At 43.0% G+C, this 21,427-nt stretch overlaps 1 protein-coding gene across 9 annotated transcripts in view; it reads right to left on the bottom strand.

The window, feature by feature from the left end:
* Window positions 1-21,407, bottom strand: part of GLYR1 (glyoxylate reductase 1 homolog) — a 28,277-nt gene extending 6,870 nt beyond the window's left edge. For 4 of the 9 annotated variants that reach the window (XM_080557032.1, XM_080557033.1, XM_080557034.1 and 1 more), the window contains exons 1-10: window positions 21,286-21,407; window positions 19,090-19,126; window positions 17,642-17,721; window positions 9,455-9,593; window positions 8,619-8,861; window positions 5,635-5,721; window positions 4,121-4,177; window positions 3,001-3,051; window positions 2,838-2,911; window positions 940-1,039 (exon numbers count right to left, since the gene is read on the bottom strand). In XM_080557032.1, the coding sequence (XP_080413158.1) occupies window positions 940-1,039; window positions 2,838-2,911; window positions 3,001-3,051; window positions 4,121-4,177; window positions 5,635-5,721; window positions 8,619-8,861; window positions 9,455-9,593; window positions 17,642-17,721; window positions 19,090-19,126; window positions 21,286-21,323 (906 nt within the window). In that variant the 5' untranslated portion in view covers window positions 21,324-21,407. Of the gene's footprint in view, window positions 1-939; window positions 1,040-2,837; window positions 2,912-3,000; window positions 3,052-4,120; window positions 4,178-5,634; window positions 5,722-8,618; window positions 8,862-9,454; window positions 9,594-17,641; window positions 17,722-19,089; window positions 19,127-19,595; window positions 20,202-20,329; window positions 20,508-20,540; window positions 20,671-21,285 lie in introns of those variants that run through there. The other 5 variants (XM_080557039.1, XM_080557040.1, XM_080557036.1 and 2 more) reach the window with 4 other exon arrangements.
* Window positions 21,408-21,427: the final 20 nt, after the last annotated feature.

Raw genomic sequence — 21,427 nt, 5'->3', positions numbered from 1 at the left:
ACAAGGGACTCTGCAGCTTTTCTGAAACCCCAAGTGAAAAACTTCAAAAGAAAGGCACAAGAAAAGAGAAGTCTTCGGTGAAATCATAAGAGGTTGAGTACTGCGGGTTTTAGGAGAGATAAGAGCAAAAGAATTGGTAAGTGGACATCGCAAAAGGTGTTGCTGGACTGTAAACAGGAATATGCACAGCCGAGACTGATATGGGTTTTAGTGGGCTGCTGTTTCAAAATCTTAGCTCCTTCCCACTACATCCCCTTATACCGACCACGTTTTGTTGTTAGAAAAATCTTTTAGTCCCTTTCAACAAAGTAGCCAGAGCACCCTTACCACCTTTGATATTTTACAATATAATCTGTGTACCAACAGATCTCTCTCCCAGCTACCCACATTTTCACCTCCGCTACACAGAACAAGTGGCTAGAATGTGCGTAGCCATTCAGCTCCATTTCCACTTTGAAGTCAACCCTTCCCATCCTCATCTTATATTGTGACACAGAATGGCTGCAATAGAACCTTTTGCCACTGCAACACGAACAGCACAACGGATGTGTAGATGAAGCTGCAGTCAAGCAGAGCATCTCACCACACCACTCCTAGGATCAACTCCCCAGCACCTGGTCTTTTGGTCAATCTCTGAAACATAAGGACTCAGCTATTTAGATCAGCAATATTCCCAGAACTTTGTAGTCCTCAACAAGGATACAAGCGGCCCCATAATTTAATACAAAATAGCAACGTGGTGGGTGACTGTTCACAGCTTCTAGTCCAGAGAGGCCATCCACAAGCACTTAGGAAGGAATAACAGAGTAAGGTGCCAAGCATGTACCCGTGTTTCCTTGGCATCCTCTCCCAAGCACCAGTGACTGGTGACCACAGCCAGTAACTACATGTTTAAAAGAGGTAAGTACTAATGCCTACCTAAAGTACATGCCTACCTACCTTCTCAGCAGTCCGGTTCCACACAGTAACAGTGTGACCCATCTTCAGTAAATTGGAGACAATGCCGCTTCCCATCAGACCAAGTCCCAGAAATCCTATCCTGAGGGGAAGACAAACATTAATGAAGAAAAGGGATTATGTAACAGAAAACAGTTGTTGTGAGCCTCTTGTGGTCTTGGAAGTGATGAAGAGCAAACCCTGGAGCATCACCATAAAAAAATATCACACTGCAGCCACAGGCAGAACAACAGGATTTTTAAGCCTCACGTTTCAAATGGGCAAATACTGTGCTTTAACAGCGAGCTGGTATTTGTTTTGCTTACTAAGCAACCCTGACAATTTCCGGCAGAAAGTCTTAAGCCCGCTTCAGAAGAGTAGGAAAATAGTAAAAGATTAGGAGGCTGGGTTCTTTGGTTTTTAGTTATTACATTTCGTTGCTTGTGCTTTCTGTAGCTAGCTATTGCTACGCTGAAGAGAGAGGATGTGTGAATTAGCAGGTGCTTCTCTAATTTGTTTTTTTTTTGAACAAGTTCATGCGTACAATGGCTGGCTTATACTACTGAATGATACATTACTATTTTTATTTCAGTAAAATCCAGCAAGAACTACTGCGCTATGCACCACACAAAGACATACCAGAGATCTAGTCCCTGCTCCACAGCTGCGATTTGATGGACAAAGAAAGGAACTAATAGCCCACTACAGGTCAACATGAGTGAGACAATCCCTGACATCAGCTGCCTTTCCTCCCCTAAGCTGGCAAAAGTTCTGCTCCCCCCACTTCAAGAAAAAGACAATGCACTAAGTTCTATCCCTGCAATTACCCCGCAATTTGAATTGTTTTGCAGTCATTGCTGCAAGGATCCTTTTATACATCATGCAGCTAGCTTCACACCAAAACCACAATTCTAGCAGGAAATTCTGAAGCGTTCAGTTACATGGCTGATGTAACTTCAAAATGAAGTCAGCCTCGCAGCTCCCAACACTTAGTTCTTCACAGTTAGCCACACTACAGTCGCACTGTGGCTTTCGCAAGCCTCCCGTGCTCTCCCATCTAGTCATGCTATTTTCTGTTAGAGCAAACTAATTTAGACAGGGCAGAGCAAGACACTACAGGCTCCTTAAACAGATCGACCAAGGTCCACCTGTTTTCAAGGCTCTGGAACAGTCATCTTCTTTCTTTCCCAACCCACATCTGAGCCACACTTTCCTGAGAGACTGTTTTACCTGAACAGCTTCATTATTATTTTGGTTCCCTGTGAGTACAGTTGAGAAATGATATCCCATTAAGAACGACCCCAACGGCAAGGAGCAAGCTGTGGCCTGAACTCAATTTGAACAGAGCGGAAGTTACAGAATGACACAGGAAGCTCAAGTGAAGCTGCTCTCACTCTAGAAAGGAGAAGGGGGGGGCGTTAGAAGAAACCAGAAGTCTCATATGCTACGTAGCAAAGCTCCTGGGCTGGGAGAACACACCTCCCTCTTCCGCTTGCCTTCTATATACGCAGGATAGCAATTAAACAACCCCAGTCAACTGCCACACACTACCAGAAAAACTAGCTTTTATCCTTCTGCATCATACAGCACTCAGAAATACTGCTTCTTCATGTTCTGCAATATACCCTAAAGAAATAGGGCAACTGCACGAAAGCACTGAACTGCAAATATACCCAGGCCAGACCTTGTTTAGAATTTTTCTACAGTACAGCTCCTGTTTTCTTTCTAGCTGCCTCCCTCCCACCTCCCCCCAAATTAGAGTTTCACGCAAGGACAGAAGAGATCTCTAGTTACAGAGAAACGTTAGGTTTATTGATTCTCACAAGCTGGATATGGCTGCATGTATAAAGTGGGAAGGAGAAAAAGGAAGGGAAATGGCTGAAGTGCGTTGGAGATCTTACTTTTTGTCTGTGGGCGTGATACTGCCATTGACTGCTGTGCTGTCTGCTGCCTGGATGGAGGTGGATCCCGTTTCCTGAAAACAATAAAAAGCACACAGCTCTGGAGGAACTGTAAATCCTTATGACAATAAGGAAAATCCATCAAAGCCAAGAGCTGCCTCACCTCTTCACAAACCTTCAGCTTCTTTGTGATGGCTTGATAGCACACAGCTGGCTGTATGAAGAAGACAAAGCATTCAGAGGAATGACAGGGCTGATTTGCTCTGCTGAGTAAACAGACTATATCCTTGCTACAAAGAAAACAGGCAGCTCACCCACACACCATCTGCAACACAGGAAAACTCTCAGGCTTCCCTCAATGGGTGAAAACAAAAACAAAAACCTACTGTAACATACCAAGTTATTCCCTTCCTACCCTACTCCAACAATTCAGACTGTTTTCTGATGCAGGGACTACAAACTCCTCTCCGCAGTTCATACAACAGGCTCCCCTAGAGGCAAGGATTCAGGGCATCCCTACTCTCACATTTGAGCCAAAGAAAATAGAACTCCAGAGCCTGACACAGAGCACCTCGCCTCATACCTGTGCTCATTATGTCAATGCAGCTGTGGAAGCCTTTTCATTAAGCTAAGAAGGCACACGGCTTACAACAAATCGCATGCTGAAGGCTGCCCCTGCCTTGGCTGCTTATTTTCAGCTACTCTTAATCTGTCTCTGCCCAGATCCTCAGCCAGATATAAATGTTTTTTCCATTTCATTTTATCTTCTCTTTTCCTCCACATTTTCACTGGCTGAAGATAAAATCCTGCAAGACTTCTGACTCTTATGAGATAAATTGACTGTTTTACATGGAGCTTTTCTGGTCACAGGAAATTCTCCTCCCATATTAAGCTAATTAACAAGTTCATCCAAATGAAGAAATTGGAAGGACAACTGTCAAAGAATCAAAAAACAGTGTTTTAAAACAGAAGAACAGCTTTACCTAGCCCTCACGTTCAATCTGCAGAATTTAATAGAACAAGTCTGCCAAATCCTGGTGCTAGGAAATCTTTAATGACTTAAACTATTTGTTGTCCTCACTGCTAAATCATTCTAAACCTAAATGTTAGGAAGTAATCGAACTACAAGACTGCACGTGAGAATCTCATTTCTACTAGGCCCCAAAGAACAGAATTTCAGAGCTGGTTACGTCTACTCCTTGTACTTAGCCCTTCATCCCAGCAAAGGGCAGGATGCCAAGCTAGACAGATTAGCAGAATGATCCTGTCTGCCAAATCCTCACCTTCTCTGTCTGGCTCAGCAGGAAGTGATGAAAGTGCGGATCACTGTCCTTCACAGGCTACAAAGAAAAAAAAAACATACTCAGAAACCTCCCAGAGAGTCACTGAGCAACCACAGCACTATTACCTTGTTCTCCCAAGCTGCATGACAATAACAACTTAAGGTGTAAAATATTCAATATGTAGCAGCTGTATCAAGCAGCCTGTTTCGATTAAGCAGTTTACACTGTTTCATTCTCAAAAGCAAAGCCTCCCCCATCACAGCTTGACTCCAATCCCTCGGGTCCTACCACTGGTCACCAGAGAGAAGAGATCGGTGCCTGCCCCTCCACTCCCCCTCATGAGGAAGCTGTAGGCCACGATGAGGTCTCCCCTCAGCCTCCTCTTTTCCAGGCTGAACAGGCCCAGTGACCTCAGCCGCTCCTCATACGTCTTCCCCTCTAGGCCCTTCACCATCTTTGTAGCCCTCCTCTGGACACTCTCCAACAGTTTTACATCCTTTTTGTACTGTGGTGCCCACAACTGCACACAGTGTTCAAGGTGAGGCTGCACCAGTGCAGAGCAGAGCGGGACAATCCCTTCCCTCGACTGACTAGCGATGCCGTGCTTGATGCACCCCAGGATACGGTTGGCCCTCCTGGCTGCCAGGACACTGCTGGCTCATATTCAGCTTGCTGTCAACCACAACCCCCAGATCCCTCTCTGCAGGGCTGCTCTCCAGTGTCTCGTCACCCAGTCTGTACGAATAGCCAGGGTTGCCCTGTCCCAGGTGCAGGACCCGGCACTTGCTTTTGTTAAACTTCACGTGGTTGGTGATTACCCAGCTCTCCAATCTGTCCAGATCTCTCTGCAAGGCCTTTCCATGCTTGACAGAAGCAACAGCTCCTCCCAAAAACAATTATTTTCCAGCTTCCAAGAAATTTCTTAAAACAGTATTCTGGGAGTTGGCTGGACATTAATCCTAGCAGTCATATGGTAGGCAAACCCATATTAACAGCAACAAGAACTGGAGCCCATGTATTTTACCTGCCCAGTGAGCATCCTAAGCACTATTGTAGAATCATGCTCTTCTTACTCTGCCTTATCATTTAATTATTTGTGTACAAAATGGAAGGTTTCCAAAAGCTATTTAAGAGTGAAATTGAAGTAAACTACCCTATACCCACAGTATCCATACAGGGAGAGACTATCCACGTCTTCTCTTCCAGTTTTGGGAAGCCAGTCACAGAAATATTTTTGAAACCAGAAGTACAAAAAACATGTGCAGTAGGTGAGGCGTGAATTTGCAGATGATTCCACAATGACTGAAATATCACTTTTCAACATACTTACTAGTTGCCCAGGAGACTGTCAAGCTTTGTTACAATACAGAATGACATAAAGAAAGCATCTTTTTGGTCCTACAGGAGGAAGGGAAAATCTCTATTCCACAGCCGAGATAAAAGGCTCTAGATCATCTTCTACAAGCTCAGTTCCTAGATCGATTATGCTGTAAAGAAAACCTAGAGCTTCTCACCTCACTGACGCTTGGTGGCCATTTAAATCCAGCCACTGTTCCAGTCATCACTCTCTTCACTGTACTTGACTCTGGAATTGTGAGGTCCTGAGAAGATATGAGGAAGATCAGAAAGAGTTTACAACCTGGCTCAGTAGCTGATAACAGCATGTTGATCATAAGATCATGTTGATCATAAGATCATACACAGTTTTGAAAAGCACTACACACGCTCTTCCACGAAGAGGTAATATTGAAAGCACACAGCATTATCAATGCAGGTGACGTTAAGAAAACAACAACATGAACTGCCAAGAAGGGAATTCAACCAGTTACATATGAAGAATGGATTGTCCAGAAGCCGCAACAGTAATCATTGCACTTGTGTAATCATGCAGTGAGCTGAGAAACAAACACACTTGATCCAGCATTTCCCTCTGGTGGATGCAAAAAGCTAAAAAATGGGTAAAGAACATCACCACAGTCAAGCAGAGCTTTGAACTGTTCTAATCTTCTACTGCCATCAAAACCAAAGAAAGTGGCCTACCTGTTAGCAGAAGCTTCTAAGTGTGTATCTGATACAGTCACATCTGCTCAAGTTTGCAGAATGCATGAGACAGGAACTGGTATGTGGACTGCTCCCATTCATTAACATACCCCAATTTGTCATGTCATGATGATATTAATGCATCATTATTGTACTGTAAGTTTTAATATACGCATCCTTATTTCCAAAGATAACGGTTAAAACATGCGTCTTCATGCTATATGAAGAGACTGTGCAAGACTTCTATGTACTGGGTGTTATCTTCCTGAAATGAGGGTTCAGAAATGAAACACCCTTCAGGAAAATGCACGGTGTATCTTGGTGTCCACACAGAACCACGAGAGAAGAGCACTTTGCAAAACAGGTAAGAGCAAGACAGCTGTAGGTAACTCATATTGATACAACTGTTTCAGCTGATAGCAGGGACAATTTAGACTTCAGCCTCCAATCTCGAAGCGCCATTTCAGTCTAAGGAACACCTTGCCCACTAAAATTCTCTCTTTAGAGACCACACTGCTGCTTCAACTGGCAAAGCATGGGTGGAGACTACTCTGATAACATATGGTTGTGCTGGTCCTTTGAAAATATCCATATACACTTGAAAATGAGAGTATGCGAATGATCACGTATGCCTAAAGAACATTTCTAGATAGAGCACACCTCAGCAACAATTGGATCCTTGAATTTTCTGCACGCTAAGTGCTTGGAAAACTAGAATTTGGACTGTGAACAAAAAACCCAGATCCCAACATTGCAGTAATTCAGAACAATAACAAACATTTTCTCCTTTTAGGACTAATATTTTGGGGAAGTTATGAGAACAAGGCAAGCAGAATACAAGACTTTAAAGTTATTTCACAGGCTGAAAAATAGTGTTATGACATAATAATTTTATAGTGATTTCTCTAATTGTCAGTACATTACTTTTCTGAACTTGTAAAAGTTACTTCCTAGAGAAACTCACTCACTTTCATGGTCTGTGGCCAAACATTTATCACCTAGCTGGCCACCACTTTGTGACAAGCTGTTTAAACCCACCACACTTGTAATTCCTCAGTAAAAATTCTGGTGCCACAATTAAGTCACTCAGCACTCTCTCCGATACCCCAAAGCAGCTAATACAGTAAAAACTAAGCATGTAGCATGTCAGCACTATTGGAATTCTCACAGCCATCAGTTTTGATCAATTTTGGAATGAGCTTAGCTCAAAGACAAAAGCATTTTGCATCAGAAAAATAGGGCTTATTGTAATTTGAACATATAATGTGCCTATAGCAACACTTCGGAAGGAGAAAGTAAGTTCTAATAAAGTGTATTCCTGCATGAGTCACTCTAATTATTAGTAAGAATTCACAAGTATGCATTCATTCCTCCCCTCTTCCAACTCCCCCCAAAAGGAGAAACTGATGGTCTCTTCTGCATGGTCTGATTTAACAGAAGTTGGCTCAAGAAAAAAAAAGCCAGTATTTCTTTCATCAGCTTCATTTTACTACCAAGGCATCAAGACAGAGTTTGCTGTTCAACCTGTTATGGCCAATCCAGTAATAATTTTGGAGATCAAAGACTACCATCTTGAGTTGCATCCTGAGGTATACTGAAAGCAAAGATTGTGAAGCACAGGAAAACATGATCCCTTTGAAGTACTGGTGAGAAAGCAGGCTAATGCAGGGTGTTATCAGCTGAAGTCTCCCAACAGTCTTCATCTGAAGTCTCCGATGGAACATATGCATTGTAAAAATCCACTGCAATACTTATCCTTTTGGAAAAGGAAGATCTGGACCTCAGCACGGAGTTCCACAATAAATAAAAAGGCTGGAACTCTAGATGACTGCTGGCTCCTGTTGCTGTCACGACATCCAGATGTAAAAGGGAAGTAACAAGGATAAAATAACGCTCTTATGCTGGACTTTTGTAATGGAGGAAGGAAACAGATCCTATAGTACAGAAGTTGAAACAAATAAAAAGAATTCTTCTGGTGTATTCTCTCCATGCTACAAGAATTTCTTCTTTAAGCCTTTGCCCTTAAGAACACCTTCATCCTCAGCACTTACTAAGGGTGTGTTAAGTGACTATAAATCACTTGATCACACAAAGCAGACGAAATGGGACAAGTCAGGAATCAGATGAAGACCCACATCTCCTCACTAATCCTTCCCACATAAACTGAATTTGAGGGATGGCAAGATGGAAGGTGGAATCTCAGGAGACAGCTCTCAAAGCCCTCTCCAAGATTTGAACAGAGCCATTTAATAACTGCAATAAATTCACAGAAAGAATCAACAATATGCTCGCCAAAGGTATCTGACAACCAATCAGTCTAGAAGAAGCAACATGGAACAGCTTAAACCACCTGATACTGAATTGACTCGTCCTGCTGGCCTGTTATTTAAGGTGCCAGTCATTCCTAGAATCCACCTGCAAAGTCCACAGGGCACTGGCGGACATGCACAACACAAACCTTCTCATCCTTGGGTGGACGCCCCCGCTTTCGGGGGCTCTGATCCTGGGCTCTTTTCAAAGGTGACTTTGATCCTCTCTCTGACGATACAGAAGAAACCCTCTTTTTTCCTTCCCCTGTGCCCTTCTTCAACTTCCCTTCAGACAAGCTGGCTTTGCGTTTCTCTTCACCAGCAGATTGCTTGCCTCTTTCTTCACTGGAATTACGTCGATTCTTCTCTTCACTGGAGTTATGGGAAGATGCCTGAGAGATTACAGAATAGAAGATGGTAAGGAAAGAAGAGAAGAGCTTGAATGACTTTTATGTAAAACCAAGGATGTGAAGAACCCTGTGCTGATTATTATCAGGCAAACCAACAGCACAGTAACACGAAAACTAGGTATTTGTTAGCCCCTTGAAGTCAGTGAGTGAAGTTGCCGGTCAGTTCACCTGCAAAAACACATCAGTTTAAGTAACTGAGTAATAGAACAGGCCATGAAGATTCGCTGGGAGTGCGTGCACATATATGCACTTCTACTATACTTAAGACGAGATCAGTAGATATTAAATTCTAGGCCAAGACTTAAGACTGATTTATAAATTCATCATAAGCAGATCAATTAGCCTCTTCAGTTTCTCCATCAGTATTAGAATACTTTTTCCCCCTCCTCCTCAAACAAGACTGAGTGGGGAAGAAGAGAGGATGGGGGGAAAAAAAGACACAGGAATGAAAACCATGCCCCCCTCCCCCCCAAACTTGACAGAAGCAATGAACTCCTTTCAGATAAAAGATACATTTCACCATCGTTCATACCAAGTCTTGTTTTGATGCACACAGTAAAGAACCATCCACTCACCTGATCCTTGCCTTTGGTTTTTCTAAGGAACTCCTCTACAGCATCCACGGCTTGCTGGAAGCGCTTACCCTTGTTAATCTTTATCATTTCCTCTTTGTGAAGGTGATACGGCTTCAGCTGCTCCACTTTGATCCAAGCACTAGAAATCAGAAAAAATAAGTTATTCTCCAAACAGCAAATTCCTCAACCACTATACTTCTAGAAATAGAGATACACTTTCTTCCCCAGAGCAATTGATGATAGCAACCCAAATTCACTCGTTTTCTACAGCTTGAAGGACTGTAATGTCTGCATTCACTGAGAATTTACTTCTGGCACTTTTACTTGGTTTCTCTCTCAGGTTTCTCATCCTCTTGTGCTAGCACTGCTCCCCTCTAAGCGCTATTCATATACTCTATCAGCAGACCAGCTTTTGGATATGATCATAGGCACTTGTTCAGTACAAAGGCAGTCTAGTGGCTGTTCTTATATCACCAGTAGAAACACCCGCAATCACATGCCTCCGTATTAGGTAGCCCCCAACACGAATCTGTTCATAAGGCTGTTAAAAGTGGAGGCCACATAACAATTCAAAGTAATCAATCCCTTGCTCAAACACATTGTGTACAAGCGTCTGCAAAAACTGGAGAAAGAACAAAATTAGATACCTCACAAATGAAGGAAGTGCAAACACCACAGCTCATTGCCAGGTGTATTTCGAACGTACCTTGACATTCTGCACGATAACAGCGTTTTCACTTTTGAGGAAAAAGAACAGTTTTCTTCATTGTTACTGTTTGACTTAAGGTAAACTGGTACAGTAGCAGAGTATTCACTTGACTGCAGTTGAAGAGGAAACTCAAAAGACTTCACCATTTCCACTGCTGCTGAATAGGACCTCTTGACATTTATCAAATGGGTAAGTGTTCAACTACAGGATGACAACTTCACTTCCCTTCTGATTGGCAAGCTCTTCTACAACTCATTCACTGCAGCTTAAGGGAATACCTTTGCTTTCATTATTCCTTGTGGCTTTCACAGGGATTAGACTACTTTCCTCTCTCCTCAGACTCAAGCCTAGACTTATTAGCCACACTGTTAAAAAGCTACTTCCACCCTACTGAAAAGATACCTAAGTTTTAGAAAATCTTTTTGAGCCAGGATGTTTTTTTTTTTTTAGCATATAGCAGCCCAGCACAGAGTATGAGCCAGCTGAATTGATTTTCTCTGGTCCCCAAACATCCCTGTGTTAGAAACACTGAATAGCCTTGATTATACATTTTAAACATTCTCCAGTACTGTCTAGCTCCTGTAAGCAGGTGAAATGGTTTAACAGATGCCTCTTTAGAAATCATGCATGTCATGCAATTAAGCTTAACATAAAGGTGAAAAAAATGATAAAAACTACTAATTAAAGATTATTAAAAAAATAATAAGTCAATTGCTTTGCTGGATCCTGCTTGCCCTCTCTTCATGAGTAAAGCCAGCAAACCCTTTAAAACTTCACAGAGAGCTTCACTGGCATTAACCACTTTTTGTAGTTAGAAAACAGCTTCCTGAATGTAGACAAACTTTTTTGTATCCCGTATAGGGAGAGATAAGGTCTCCTGCTAAAACTGACTGCAGAAGCACCAGCATCCTTTCCATACTGCCAGTCGTAGCCTGGAAGCAGAACCCAGTACTCTCCTGCACACGAAGCTGAGTCTTTTTGCTTAGTTTATATCATCTTCAGAACAACTGACTTAACATACCAGAACAAGTCAAATCATTACTTTCAGCCTAGAGCCTGCAGTTTAGCAGCTGTTCAAAGAACCCCTCCACAGCTGCCCAGACATTAGTAAAACATCCAAACATTCACTTCGATGCAAAGCCTTTCTGTGGGACACTCAGGGACAAAGCATGACTAGGTACTACGAAGCATCAGCTTTAAGTCTTTCCATTGTGCATACAAAGGAAACAAACTTTGGGGGTACATTACAATAAAGCACATTAAGCACCGTTCCCAGATTTAAATTTAAAGTAAGAACAGTTTTTTCTTCCATGGTGTTCTCTTAGGTTTCTTTCAGCCTGCACATACTATCCCTCTTTGCTATACATGCTCATTAGTTTACTTTCCCACTACTTCTCCTTTCGGATAGAGAAAGTCTGAAGTACAAAGCTTTCCTCTTCCAGGCACTGAAGGTAAATTTTGGCACTCGTGCTCACATGGGACAAAGAGCTAGAGATCTCAGAGACAAACTAACAAGTGAAAAACAGTCTTAAGTGCTGCCTCAGGGTGAAATAACTGAGAAGGGTCTTTTCCTTTCCAGTTTACCCTTTGTGTGTCACCTACTTGGATAACCTTCTGTAAGATACGGACATGGCTTTTGACACTGGATGTCCAGAAAGCATTTGTGTGTTTCAGACACCTGAAAACTAATGAATAAATGTGTTTACTGGGAAGCTGTTTATATACCAGATCTCTATTAAGCAATAACCTCACGGCCAATACTAAGATAGGAGGTCTCTAGGTGTGCTGGCTCTGGCTGGGATGGAGTTCGCTTTCCCTGCAGCAGCCCATACAGCACTGGGCTCTGCACTTGTAGCTAGAGCAGCACTGCTATCACACCAGCAGTGTGTCCATTACTGAGCAGTGCTGACAAAGCATCAGGACTCTACAGACCCTGCCAAAACCAGTAGGCCAGGGGTGGGCAAGGAGTGGGAACAGGATATCATCAGGGCAGCTGACCTGAACAGACCAAAGGGATATTCCATACTATATGGTGTCACATTCAGCACTAAGAGGTGGGGAAGGGGAAGGAGAGGAGGGGCTCTCAGTATGAAGATGTTTGTCCTCCCAAACAACTGATACAAGTATTGAGGCCCTGCTTCCCAGGACATGGTCGAACATTATTCTCTACTTCCCATCAACAAGCAATTTTTTTTCCTCTCTCTGTGCTTCCGCATAGCCTTTGCTTGTTTTTCCCTCTTCCTTTTTCCTTTAAGGAAATTATCTCAACCTGTGTGCTTTTTTTTTTTTTTTTCTTCCACCCTGCTCTGCCATGGGACCCATGGGCTGCAGGGGGACAGCCTGTTCTACCTCCTGCACTGCCCTGGCTGTCTGCAGGGCTGGTGGTCATTCTTCTCTCCTCCAACTCTTGTTGCACAGCAGTTCCATGCCCCCCTCCAGCCCCTTTCTTAAATCTGCTCTCCCAGAGGTGCAACCAGCATCACTCGCTGGCTCAGCTCTGGCCAGCAGCAGGTCTCTTTTGGAGCTGACTGAATTTGGCTCTCGTCTACTTCTGGGCTCTGCTCACAAAGACCACCCCTGCAGGCCCCATGCAAACAAGCCCTTGCCAGGTAAACCCAGTGCACTAGGATGCAACGTACAAGGAACTATTTTTCTCCTCACTTGGCAATGCATTAACGCCCCCAGAAAAGGAATTAGTGACATTACATTACTGAAGCTATCATATTTAAAAGGAGATTGCATTTATATTGCCACACAGAGTCATCCAATATCTATAAAGAATGGATTAAATAGAAAGTGAAAAGACGTTAAAAAGATCATAGAATATCCAAGTTGGAAGGGACCCACAAGGATCATCAAGTCCAACACCTGGGTCCCCAAAGGACCACCCCCCAAAAAAAGTCAGATCATGTGTCTGAGAGCATTAATACATTTTTATGTATGAGATACATTTTAGTAATGGGCTTCTCTGCTAATTTCTTCATACCCTTCCTCATCTCCTTCAATATGCCATTCTTACAAAGCCCCTGCTCATTGTAAAAATCCGCATTCTATTCACAAACAATCAAAACTTTAAAAGCTCGTGAAGCAGAGGCAAGTATGAATGTGACCTAGAGCTGCATGGAAAACAGTGCCATAGAAGAGAGACAACCAGAGACAGCATTTTCAAATCTGTGACAGGAGTTTAGGACAGGTAAGATGACCTTAAAATGCACTATTTTCTAGCCACTCTTCCAGTCTAAAGATACCAGTTCCTAATGATACCTTGAAAAACCCTAGAAAGATTGGAGAAAGGGGAGTAGCAGAAACTTCACAAATACTTTTTGCAAGCCTTACAAGTTAGGTCTGCAGAATGGTGGCACTGTATCTCCAAGGTTCTTTTACTTAGTAAAGCCTGGGAACGTTCAAGTTTACAGAGCACCAGTTTAAAGGCCCACACTAAATGTTAACACAATCAGTCTGAAGTCGAAAACAGCTTAGCTATTTGCAAGATCTGTGCTGGTGAGCACACAACCAAGAAATGAAATGCAGAAATAAGGACAGGGGTTCCTGACATCAAAAGGCTAAGCCCCAATTTTCATCAGTATGACAACTCAAACAGCAGAACTCTCTAATTTGGTATTTAAAGCTTTTTATGGCAAACAGCACAAAAATGATCACAACAAGTTAAACCAAACATCCATGCAACTGAAAGGAAGGGATATTTTGCAGAAGAACAAGCAGAAGTTCAATGTTGATAGAAGTTGTAAGTGGTAAATTTTTCAAATTTATGCAATTGTAGTGTATTTTACTACAGTAGAGGAAATGTGTAATTTATGCAATAACAGAAACTTTACAGAATACTTAAACTTTCAGAAATATCAGCAAGAAAAGAACAAGTTTTGACTATAGTAATTTTCATCTATGGCACTCTGCCTACAGAGATGTCTAACAACATCCCAGCTGGCTCTGGCATACAGCAGCTCAACTACAGCCGAGCTCTGCATGGGATACGCCCATCTGAAAAACAGCAGCAATGTAAGCTAACCTTGCGTCAGCTCAGCCTACAGCCTCTGAGTCTATGAGGATTCCCAAAAAGTATCACATTCAACACCTGGCAAGCTTCAACCACGTGTTTTCTGACGTCGGGATCTCATATAATATTTTACAAAGACTACTTCCGTAAACTTCTCTCTCCCTGAAAACCAGGGAGGACAGTGGCAGAAGAAGAGGGTACGTGCTGGCATCACAACAGTATATGAGAAATGGGAAGACACCAAATGCTGTGCCAAGATTGTCAGGCCTAATGCAAATACATTGCAGATCATTAGTTATCTTAGATTACAAGCTTCTTTCATTTTTCCTTACACACTTGCCATTTTTCCTTAGTATATCAAGTCAGGAAGTGACCCCCTGACCCCACAGCATTTACTAAGACTATTTAGTTTTCTACTGATGCTTCAAAAAGGTGCTGTGTGTTAAGAATGAGCTGCTCCAGCTTCCTATTAAGACTGATGCACATGACTTGCAAGACCACGACTATGACAGTATAGCTACAGCGTATGTACATGCACACACATCCACAGCCCTGATGACTGCAGAACTCTCCCTGATACTTCCATGAAGAAAAGTGTGCTGAAGAGTGACAGCTTCATAATAAAAAGCATTGATTTTCATTTTTTTTCCAGTTTTGAAAATGTCATAATGAATTTCCTAACAGGCCATGAAACGTCAGAACATTCTGAACTGGAAGGAGTACTCCAAGCATTTCTGTAAGACTGGTAGGCTATGGGCCTACCAGCCTAGTAACTGCTAACTGCCATAAATAAATACACACAGCAATTCTTACAGCTGCTGCCCTTGATTACTAGAATGATGTACAAATATTTCCTAAGACGTGCCTGTAGCTTGTCATAGGAAATGGAAAATAAAAGGCAATCTGAAAAGCTATTTAAGAAGCACAGCTGAAAACAAAGGCAAGAGGTCAATCTTCCATCGCTATTTAGAAAGACTAAAAGAAAGTTGTAGTTTATAATCCATCAACTGTATGCCGTTACATGCTTGTCAGTTCTATGGGCAGGAAACATCAACTCTTCTTGATTTTGGATGAAGAATCATTTTGATGTGACTTACTCTGAGGACAAATACTCAGAAAAAAAGTCCTGGGCAGACTAGGAATTCTCACTACTAGAGAAGAATTTAGAGAACAAGTCAGTAAGAGGCATTACATGAGCACGTGCATCACGATTAAGGAAATCGCTTAGAACAGGACATGGATGTTATATCACCACTACGAACATCAAGGTGCCTCTCACTATGCTAGAGCACAGGCGTACACCACAGTTTAAATTAATCAGCAAATTCCTCTTCCACATTAAAACAACAAAATGACTGCAAACCCATTCTTACCTTTAAGCAGCTTTCTCCTTAACCTTTGGTATGAGAAACTGGAGCCACAAATGTCAGAAGGAAATAGCTTTTCACTAGCATTTTGGAATTCCTCAGAAGAAAATAGTCTATCCATATTCTGAGATTGCCTAACCACTGACAAACTGGCTGGCAACCACCCTGAGAAGTGTCCAAGAAGGACTCTACCCATTAACTAGCACTTGCCTTTGCCTTACACAAACTGCCCAATAACCAAAAGGTCTGTGTCCAAATATTAAATCTTGACAGAATAAAGCAGTAACAGAAGAGCTGTAAAATTGGATCAATGGTAATGTCACCTTGCAACCTTGAAAGGTATGGAAAAAGCAAAGCACAAGAAAACAGGAGCAACGTGCACTAGAATACCAGTATGAGCCAGTGTGTATTTATCATACCGTGAACTACAGTCAGCGATAGGAGTTCTGCATGCTCCCACTTGTAATTCTGTTCATTAGATAGAGATTCTCTTAATTTGTTATTTCCACTGTTTATATATGTCTTACAAAAAGTTATTTGTAAAATGCATTAGTTTACTTACAAAAAATAAAACAATTTCCCCTTGATGCTCATACGTTAAGTGAAATCAGTTAAAATTTTCATGACTTGGTTCTTTGACTACACTCAAAGACAAGCATTTCTCACAGTTCTAACACCACCATAACTCAGGAGAGAACAGGCACACAAGATTCTCTCTCCTGTCTATCAATATTACTTTATAAGAGCAGCAAAGAGGACAGTATTTATTTCTATTTAATTTTCAGATAAGGTATGCAAGTCAAAACGAGCAAGCTTCTGAACTGTGATCATCTAGCAGGAAATGATTAAATTTCACAAGCAGCAGGGAGAGCGGGAAGAATGCAGGCAGGTGTGTGTGCAAGCACTACCTTCCTGTGTCACGTGGTCGGATTTTCCCTAGAAAGAATACAGAATCATGTAGTAGATCCTAATTATTTTGTAGATCTGAACTCTACACTTGCAATAATGTCGCTAACCTCAGCTACAGTACCATAAACATACAACCACTTCTTCCAAACTTGTCTTAATACAAAACACCTCTGTATTTGATCCAAAAACATGAAATTGAAGAAACAAGAGCAAATGATTAGGATAGAAAGAGACAGATCTCAGCTTTTAGAGCCTGATTAGTTCGAATATCCATTGGCTAACAAGAAGAAAAAATCCTTTGCCCTCAAATCAACATTCACCTACTGTATATTACTAGAGATCCTACAAACCTTCCTATTAGTGTGCAGCATTCATTTCTACCCCATCAAGTTTAGATATCAGTTCTTAATGGATTTTTTTTTTAATAAGCAAGAATATCGTTGAAAACAGTTCTCTTAAGCAACATCCATTTCTTGGTTCTTGTTACTCCTGTCCCTACCAGAAGTAACATGTTTGCTAATCTCCTGCAGGTTTCTCACTTATTGCATGACTGAACACCAAATAGCAGCAAAGAAAAACAGGAAAACCGGCAACATAATTTTTGGCTTCAAGAAATAAGTTTCATTTTTCTCTCCAGATTGTAAACATCTAAGTCCAAGACAACTATGATCTTGTATGTCTATTTGGAACCAGTAACTTCTGCTTTGCAAAAAGAGTCTACTAGTTTTTGTTGCCCTATGCTACAAAGTCTCCCAAAGGTGCAGCGAGAACGTTTTCAGTCTTCAGGCATGAAACTATGTTCTTATTATGAGTGGCAAGCATAAAGCCATGTTATTCTTCCAGCACAAAAATAAATGAATGCTCTTCACTGTACCTGTCTCGAACAGTTACATGCTAAAACCTAACCCAGGACCATCACACCTACTCCCTTACAAATGGCAAGCTACCAAGAAGTTTCCTTCACAGCAGCAACTAAAATCCTGGTGTAACTGAGTACAGAAGTCTTCCAAGTCTTCATACACCCACTTGCATGTCTATAGCATGCAATAATAGATGGATTTTTATTGCATATAAACTAAAAACTTCTACAAATTCACACTTTGCCGTGTTAGCAAAAGTTTCTTCCATGAAAAAAAGCACGTTATATGGAACAGCACTTTCACCAGATGAAAACAAGCAGTACGTACTGATCTTCTGTTCCAAAAAACTTCACAAAGAAGCACTTTTTTCCACGAGGTTTCTTCAGATCTTTAGGCGGATTAACGATCTAAAGGTAATTAAAAGCGAAAGTTAAAAAGCACATAAAGAAAGGTTATACTCTGTGACTTTATTATCCAGCATTAGAACTCTTGTAGATTTTTATTTTTAAACCTAACAAGGAAGAGGACTTAAAACTATTACATGTCTTTTAATTAAAGATGTAACCCGTATATTTCTTTAGATACGCTTATGCAGCAGCAGATTGAAAAAATACCCAAACTCCACTGATACATCACTATGTTCTTAGTGAGGTTCCCTGTCCCCAGTAAGACAGGGATCTTTTTAAAACTTATAAAGCCAAATGGCATTCATAAACATTTGTTCCACTTAGTTAAGTCTAAAATTCATATCCAAAACATTGTCTTTGCTCCCAAAATAGCTTACTTATGAAGTTTAAAGTATTAGAGAAGAGAAAATCAGTCCTTCTCTTACACAGATGACACCTGAAAGACTGCAGGCGAGCCTGGTTTTAACCTGATTCAACAACCAGAGTGAAACCAAGTATTTATGGCTGTCAGCCACATTAACAACACTTTTCCCCCCTGTGGCATGCTTTTATCTCAGCATTTCCAGTCCTCATACCTACACGGAAAATAAAAACAAAGTTCACAGAATCACAGCATATCCTGAGCTGGAAGGGACCCACAAGGATCATTGAGTTCAACTCCTGGGGCCCCAAAGGACCACCCAAAAAAAAAAAAAAAAATCAGACCGTGCACCTGAGAGCACTGTCCAAACACTTCTTGCTCTCCGGCAGGCTCGGTGCCATGACCGCTGCTGCCCTGGGAAGCCTGTTCCAGCGCCCAACCACCCTCTTGGTGAAGAACCTTTTCCTGATATCCAGCCTGAACTGCTCCTGACTTTTTCATGGAAACTGATGGCATGTAGAATTTAATTTCCTAAAATCTTTTTGGCCTTTCATCAGCAAAAAACAACTGAACCAGAAGTTCAACACCCAGCATTCCTCGAAAAACATATCTCTAAAAAATATCTTGAGAAGGCAGACTCTTTATTTCTATTATTTAAACCAGTGGATTTAACTAAGTCACCAGAGGAGGAAAGAAACCTGAGTTGCAGAAAGCGATAGTGATTAAATAGCTAAATCTGAGGAACACAATCAGTTTTAGAGCTGGATGAATGGCTTTTCATCCCATCTGAGCTAACAGCTGTTAGTGACAGGCTGAACTTCCAGTTTAATTAAAACCCTGAAACTGGTTCACAGCTTAGACTCAAGGGTTTGGTACATTTAAAAAAAAAAAAAGGAAAAAAGAAAAACAATACTAATCTTTAACTGGAAAGCTTTCAGGTAAAGCTTTCCCTGTACAGAAGGAAAAAAAAAAAAAACACCAAGTAAATAAGGAAAAACCTAACTCACCTTTCCTGGCCATGGTGGATACCGGCCCAGCTTCCCCCTAGGGACAAATTAAAGCATTAGGCACTAGAGATGGGGGGGGGGGGGGGGGAAACAACAAACCAGAATAAACCACACACGCCACCACCAACTATTCCATTTCTATCTCATCTCATTACATCTTATTATCATATTAAGAGAATTACAATTTACAGACAAAACCTACCGTGATGGTCAAGGCACAAGCACTTGACACATACGCATCATTATTGGTAGATACCTGAGATACCTGTTCCTAGACTAAGTCCCTATAAAGTCTCCACGAACTTGCTGCACTATCAGAATTTAAGTCAAAAGAACAACAGCAGAGCTACTGCCTGGAAGAAGGAATGACATAGCCTTTATTCTTCTTGTAAGACTGGATATTCCATGCAAGAAACTTAAGTGCTGATTCAGGCAATCAAACCAAAGATCAGGTCGGTAACTTATTTCCATCAGGACAAAACAGTCCAGTAAGATAAGCGTATCACCTGCAGATTTCCAGCTCAGACAGCTGAGACTGTTAGAAGTTCTGATAGAAAAGCTCTAATGGCAGGACAGTGATGTCAGGACACCCACAATAGGTGTTCCACTATCACTTTCTTCAGATGCTCGCCACTGCACGTGGTGGTGTGCTGAAGATATAAAAGAGCCAAAAGAAATGCAGAAAAGTTTATTTCCTATACTTGCAAATGTGTCCAACTACACAAAACTATTTTTTCCACAGAGGAGAAAAGACATTAGCCTTAGCCCACAGCACGCCAGCTTTATTATCATCTTACCCTTGCCACTTACGGAGGCTGCAGTACTCTCACAAAAGCTGATCAGTCATTGTCTTGACAGAGAGCAGCAGAGAATCTGCAAAGCCTGCCAGCTCCTGAACAAAAAATTCTCAACAAGAGGCATTCCAGCCCCTCCCGAGATGGTAATTCCACGGAGAAGATTCAGTAGTGATGGTCAGGCAGGAAAACTGCCAAGAGCTTTAACCACGACCATGTCTCATATCTGATGCTTGCATCCTTGGGCTGAACAGTATGTTCATCAAAGCCTTTCATATGGTACTGTTTTACTGTTAGAGTTCTTCCACAACCACTCGAGGGACAGTAGCTGTCTAGGCTGTCACGTACAAAACTAAAGCAGGATAATCTGCATTCCAACTCCAAGAGCACTGCACGGCCAAAATGCTTATTTGAAAGAAATTTTACTGAAAGGAACCTTTACTTACTTCGCTATACATATTAGACAACTTCACAGCACTGTCAATTTTTCGGATGAGAAACTGCAGTTGTCACAGCCTGGAGCGCACACTTCTTTTTATCTGAGATATAAATGCACACACCTGTGTGTTGGGGATTAGCTATTTCTTGCAAGTCCTAGCGAGAAGCCCTAGCCTGTCAAGTGAAGCAGAGCCTATGCACTTAAAAATCAGTGCTTACAGGCCTTGATGGAATCCCCTCAGTTCTCCTGATCAGGAAATACAAAACCACAGCTCTCCAACTATTTGAAGGTAACACTGGAGTGACAAAGGGAAGTAGCTTCTGTGAGCTTCAAAGGAAACATCCTAACCTGCAAAAACAAAAAAAAAGGGTGCTTTCCCACATTACTGTGTTGCTTTATTGAAGCACTCCCAAGGAGCAGTATCTTCACTCTCACTGACCGCCTTACTCGCTTATTCATTTTCCTTCTCGCCTCCCTTGAGAGGAGCCCGTATTTCCAAGCGAGCCCCGCACCGACCGCCCTCAGCCCCGCTCCCCACACCCCCCTCCATCTTACCCACGCTCTCCCACCCGCCGCCTCCCGCTGCCTTCCCGTGGCAGCCCCCCGAGGAGCCGAGCCTGCCTCCCCTCGGCCCGCTCCGGCCGCGGCCGGCGGCCCCCGCTCGCCCGCCGCCGCCCCCGGCCCCTCCTGGCGCCGCCCCCGGGGAGCACGGCCCGGGCCGCCCCGCCGAGCCCCTCCTTGCCCGCGGCCGCCGGGTGACGACGCTCGGCCCGGCCCGGCCTCAGCGCCGGCCGCGGCCCCGCCGCCGCCCCGCTGCCACGGGCGGAGCCCCAGCCCCGCTCCCTCGGGCGCCTCACGGGGCGCCTCACGGGGCGCCTTCCCCGCCGCGCCGGGCCGGGCCGGGCCGCGCCGAGCCGTGCCGGGCCGCGTCCCCCCGCCCGCCCGGCGCCCGCCGCCACTCACCACACCAGGTCTCCGAGCCTCAGGCTCACGGCCGCCATCTTACCGACACAGCCACCAGCCGCACCGCGCGGGGGCTGCCGGGACACGACGGCACCCGCCGGGGGGCGGGCGGGGCGGGGCGGGGCGGGGAGGGGCCGGGCCG

This window comes from Anser brachyrhynchus (assembly GCF_964034855.1).
Source record: "Anser brachyrhynchus genome assembly, chromosome: 15".
NCBI classification, from domain to species: domain Eukaryota; kingdom Metazoa; phylum Chordata; class Aves; order Anseriformes; family Anatidae; genus Anser; species Anser brachyrhynchus.
The sequence above is the reverse complement of the archived record's forward strand: the minus strand, read 5'-3'. Positions and strand labels throughout refer to the sequence as shown.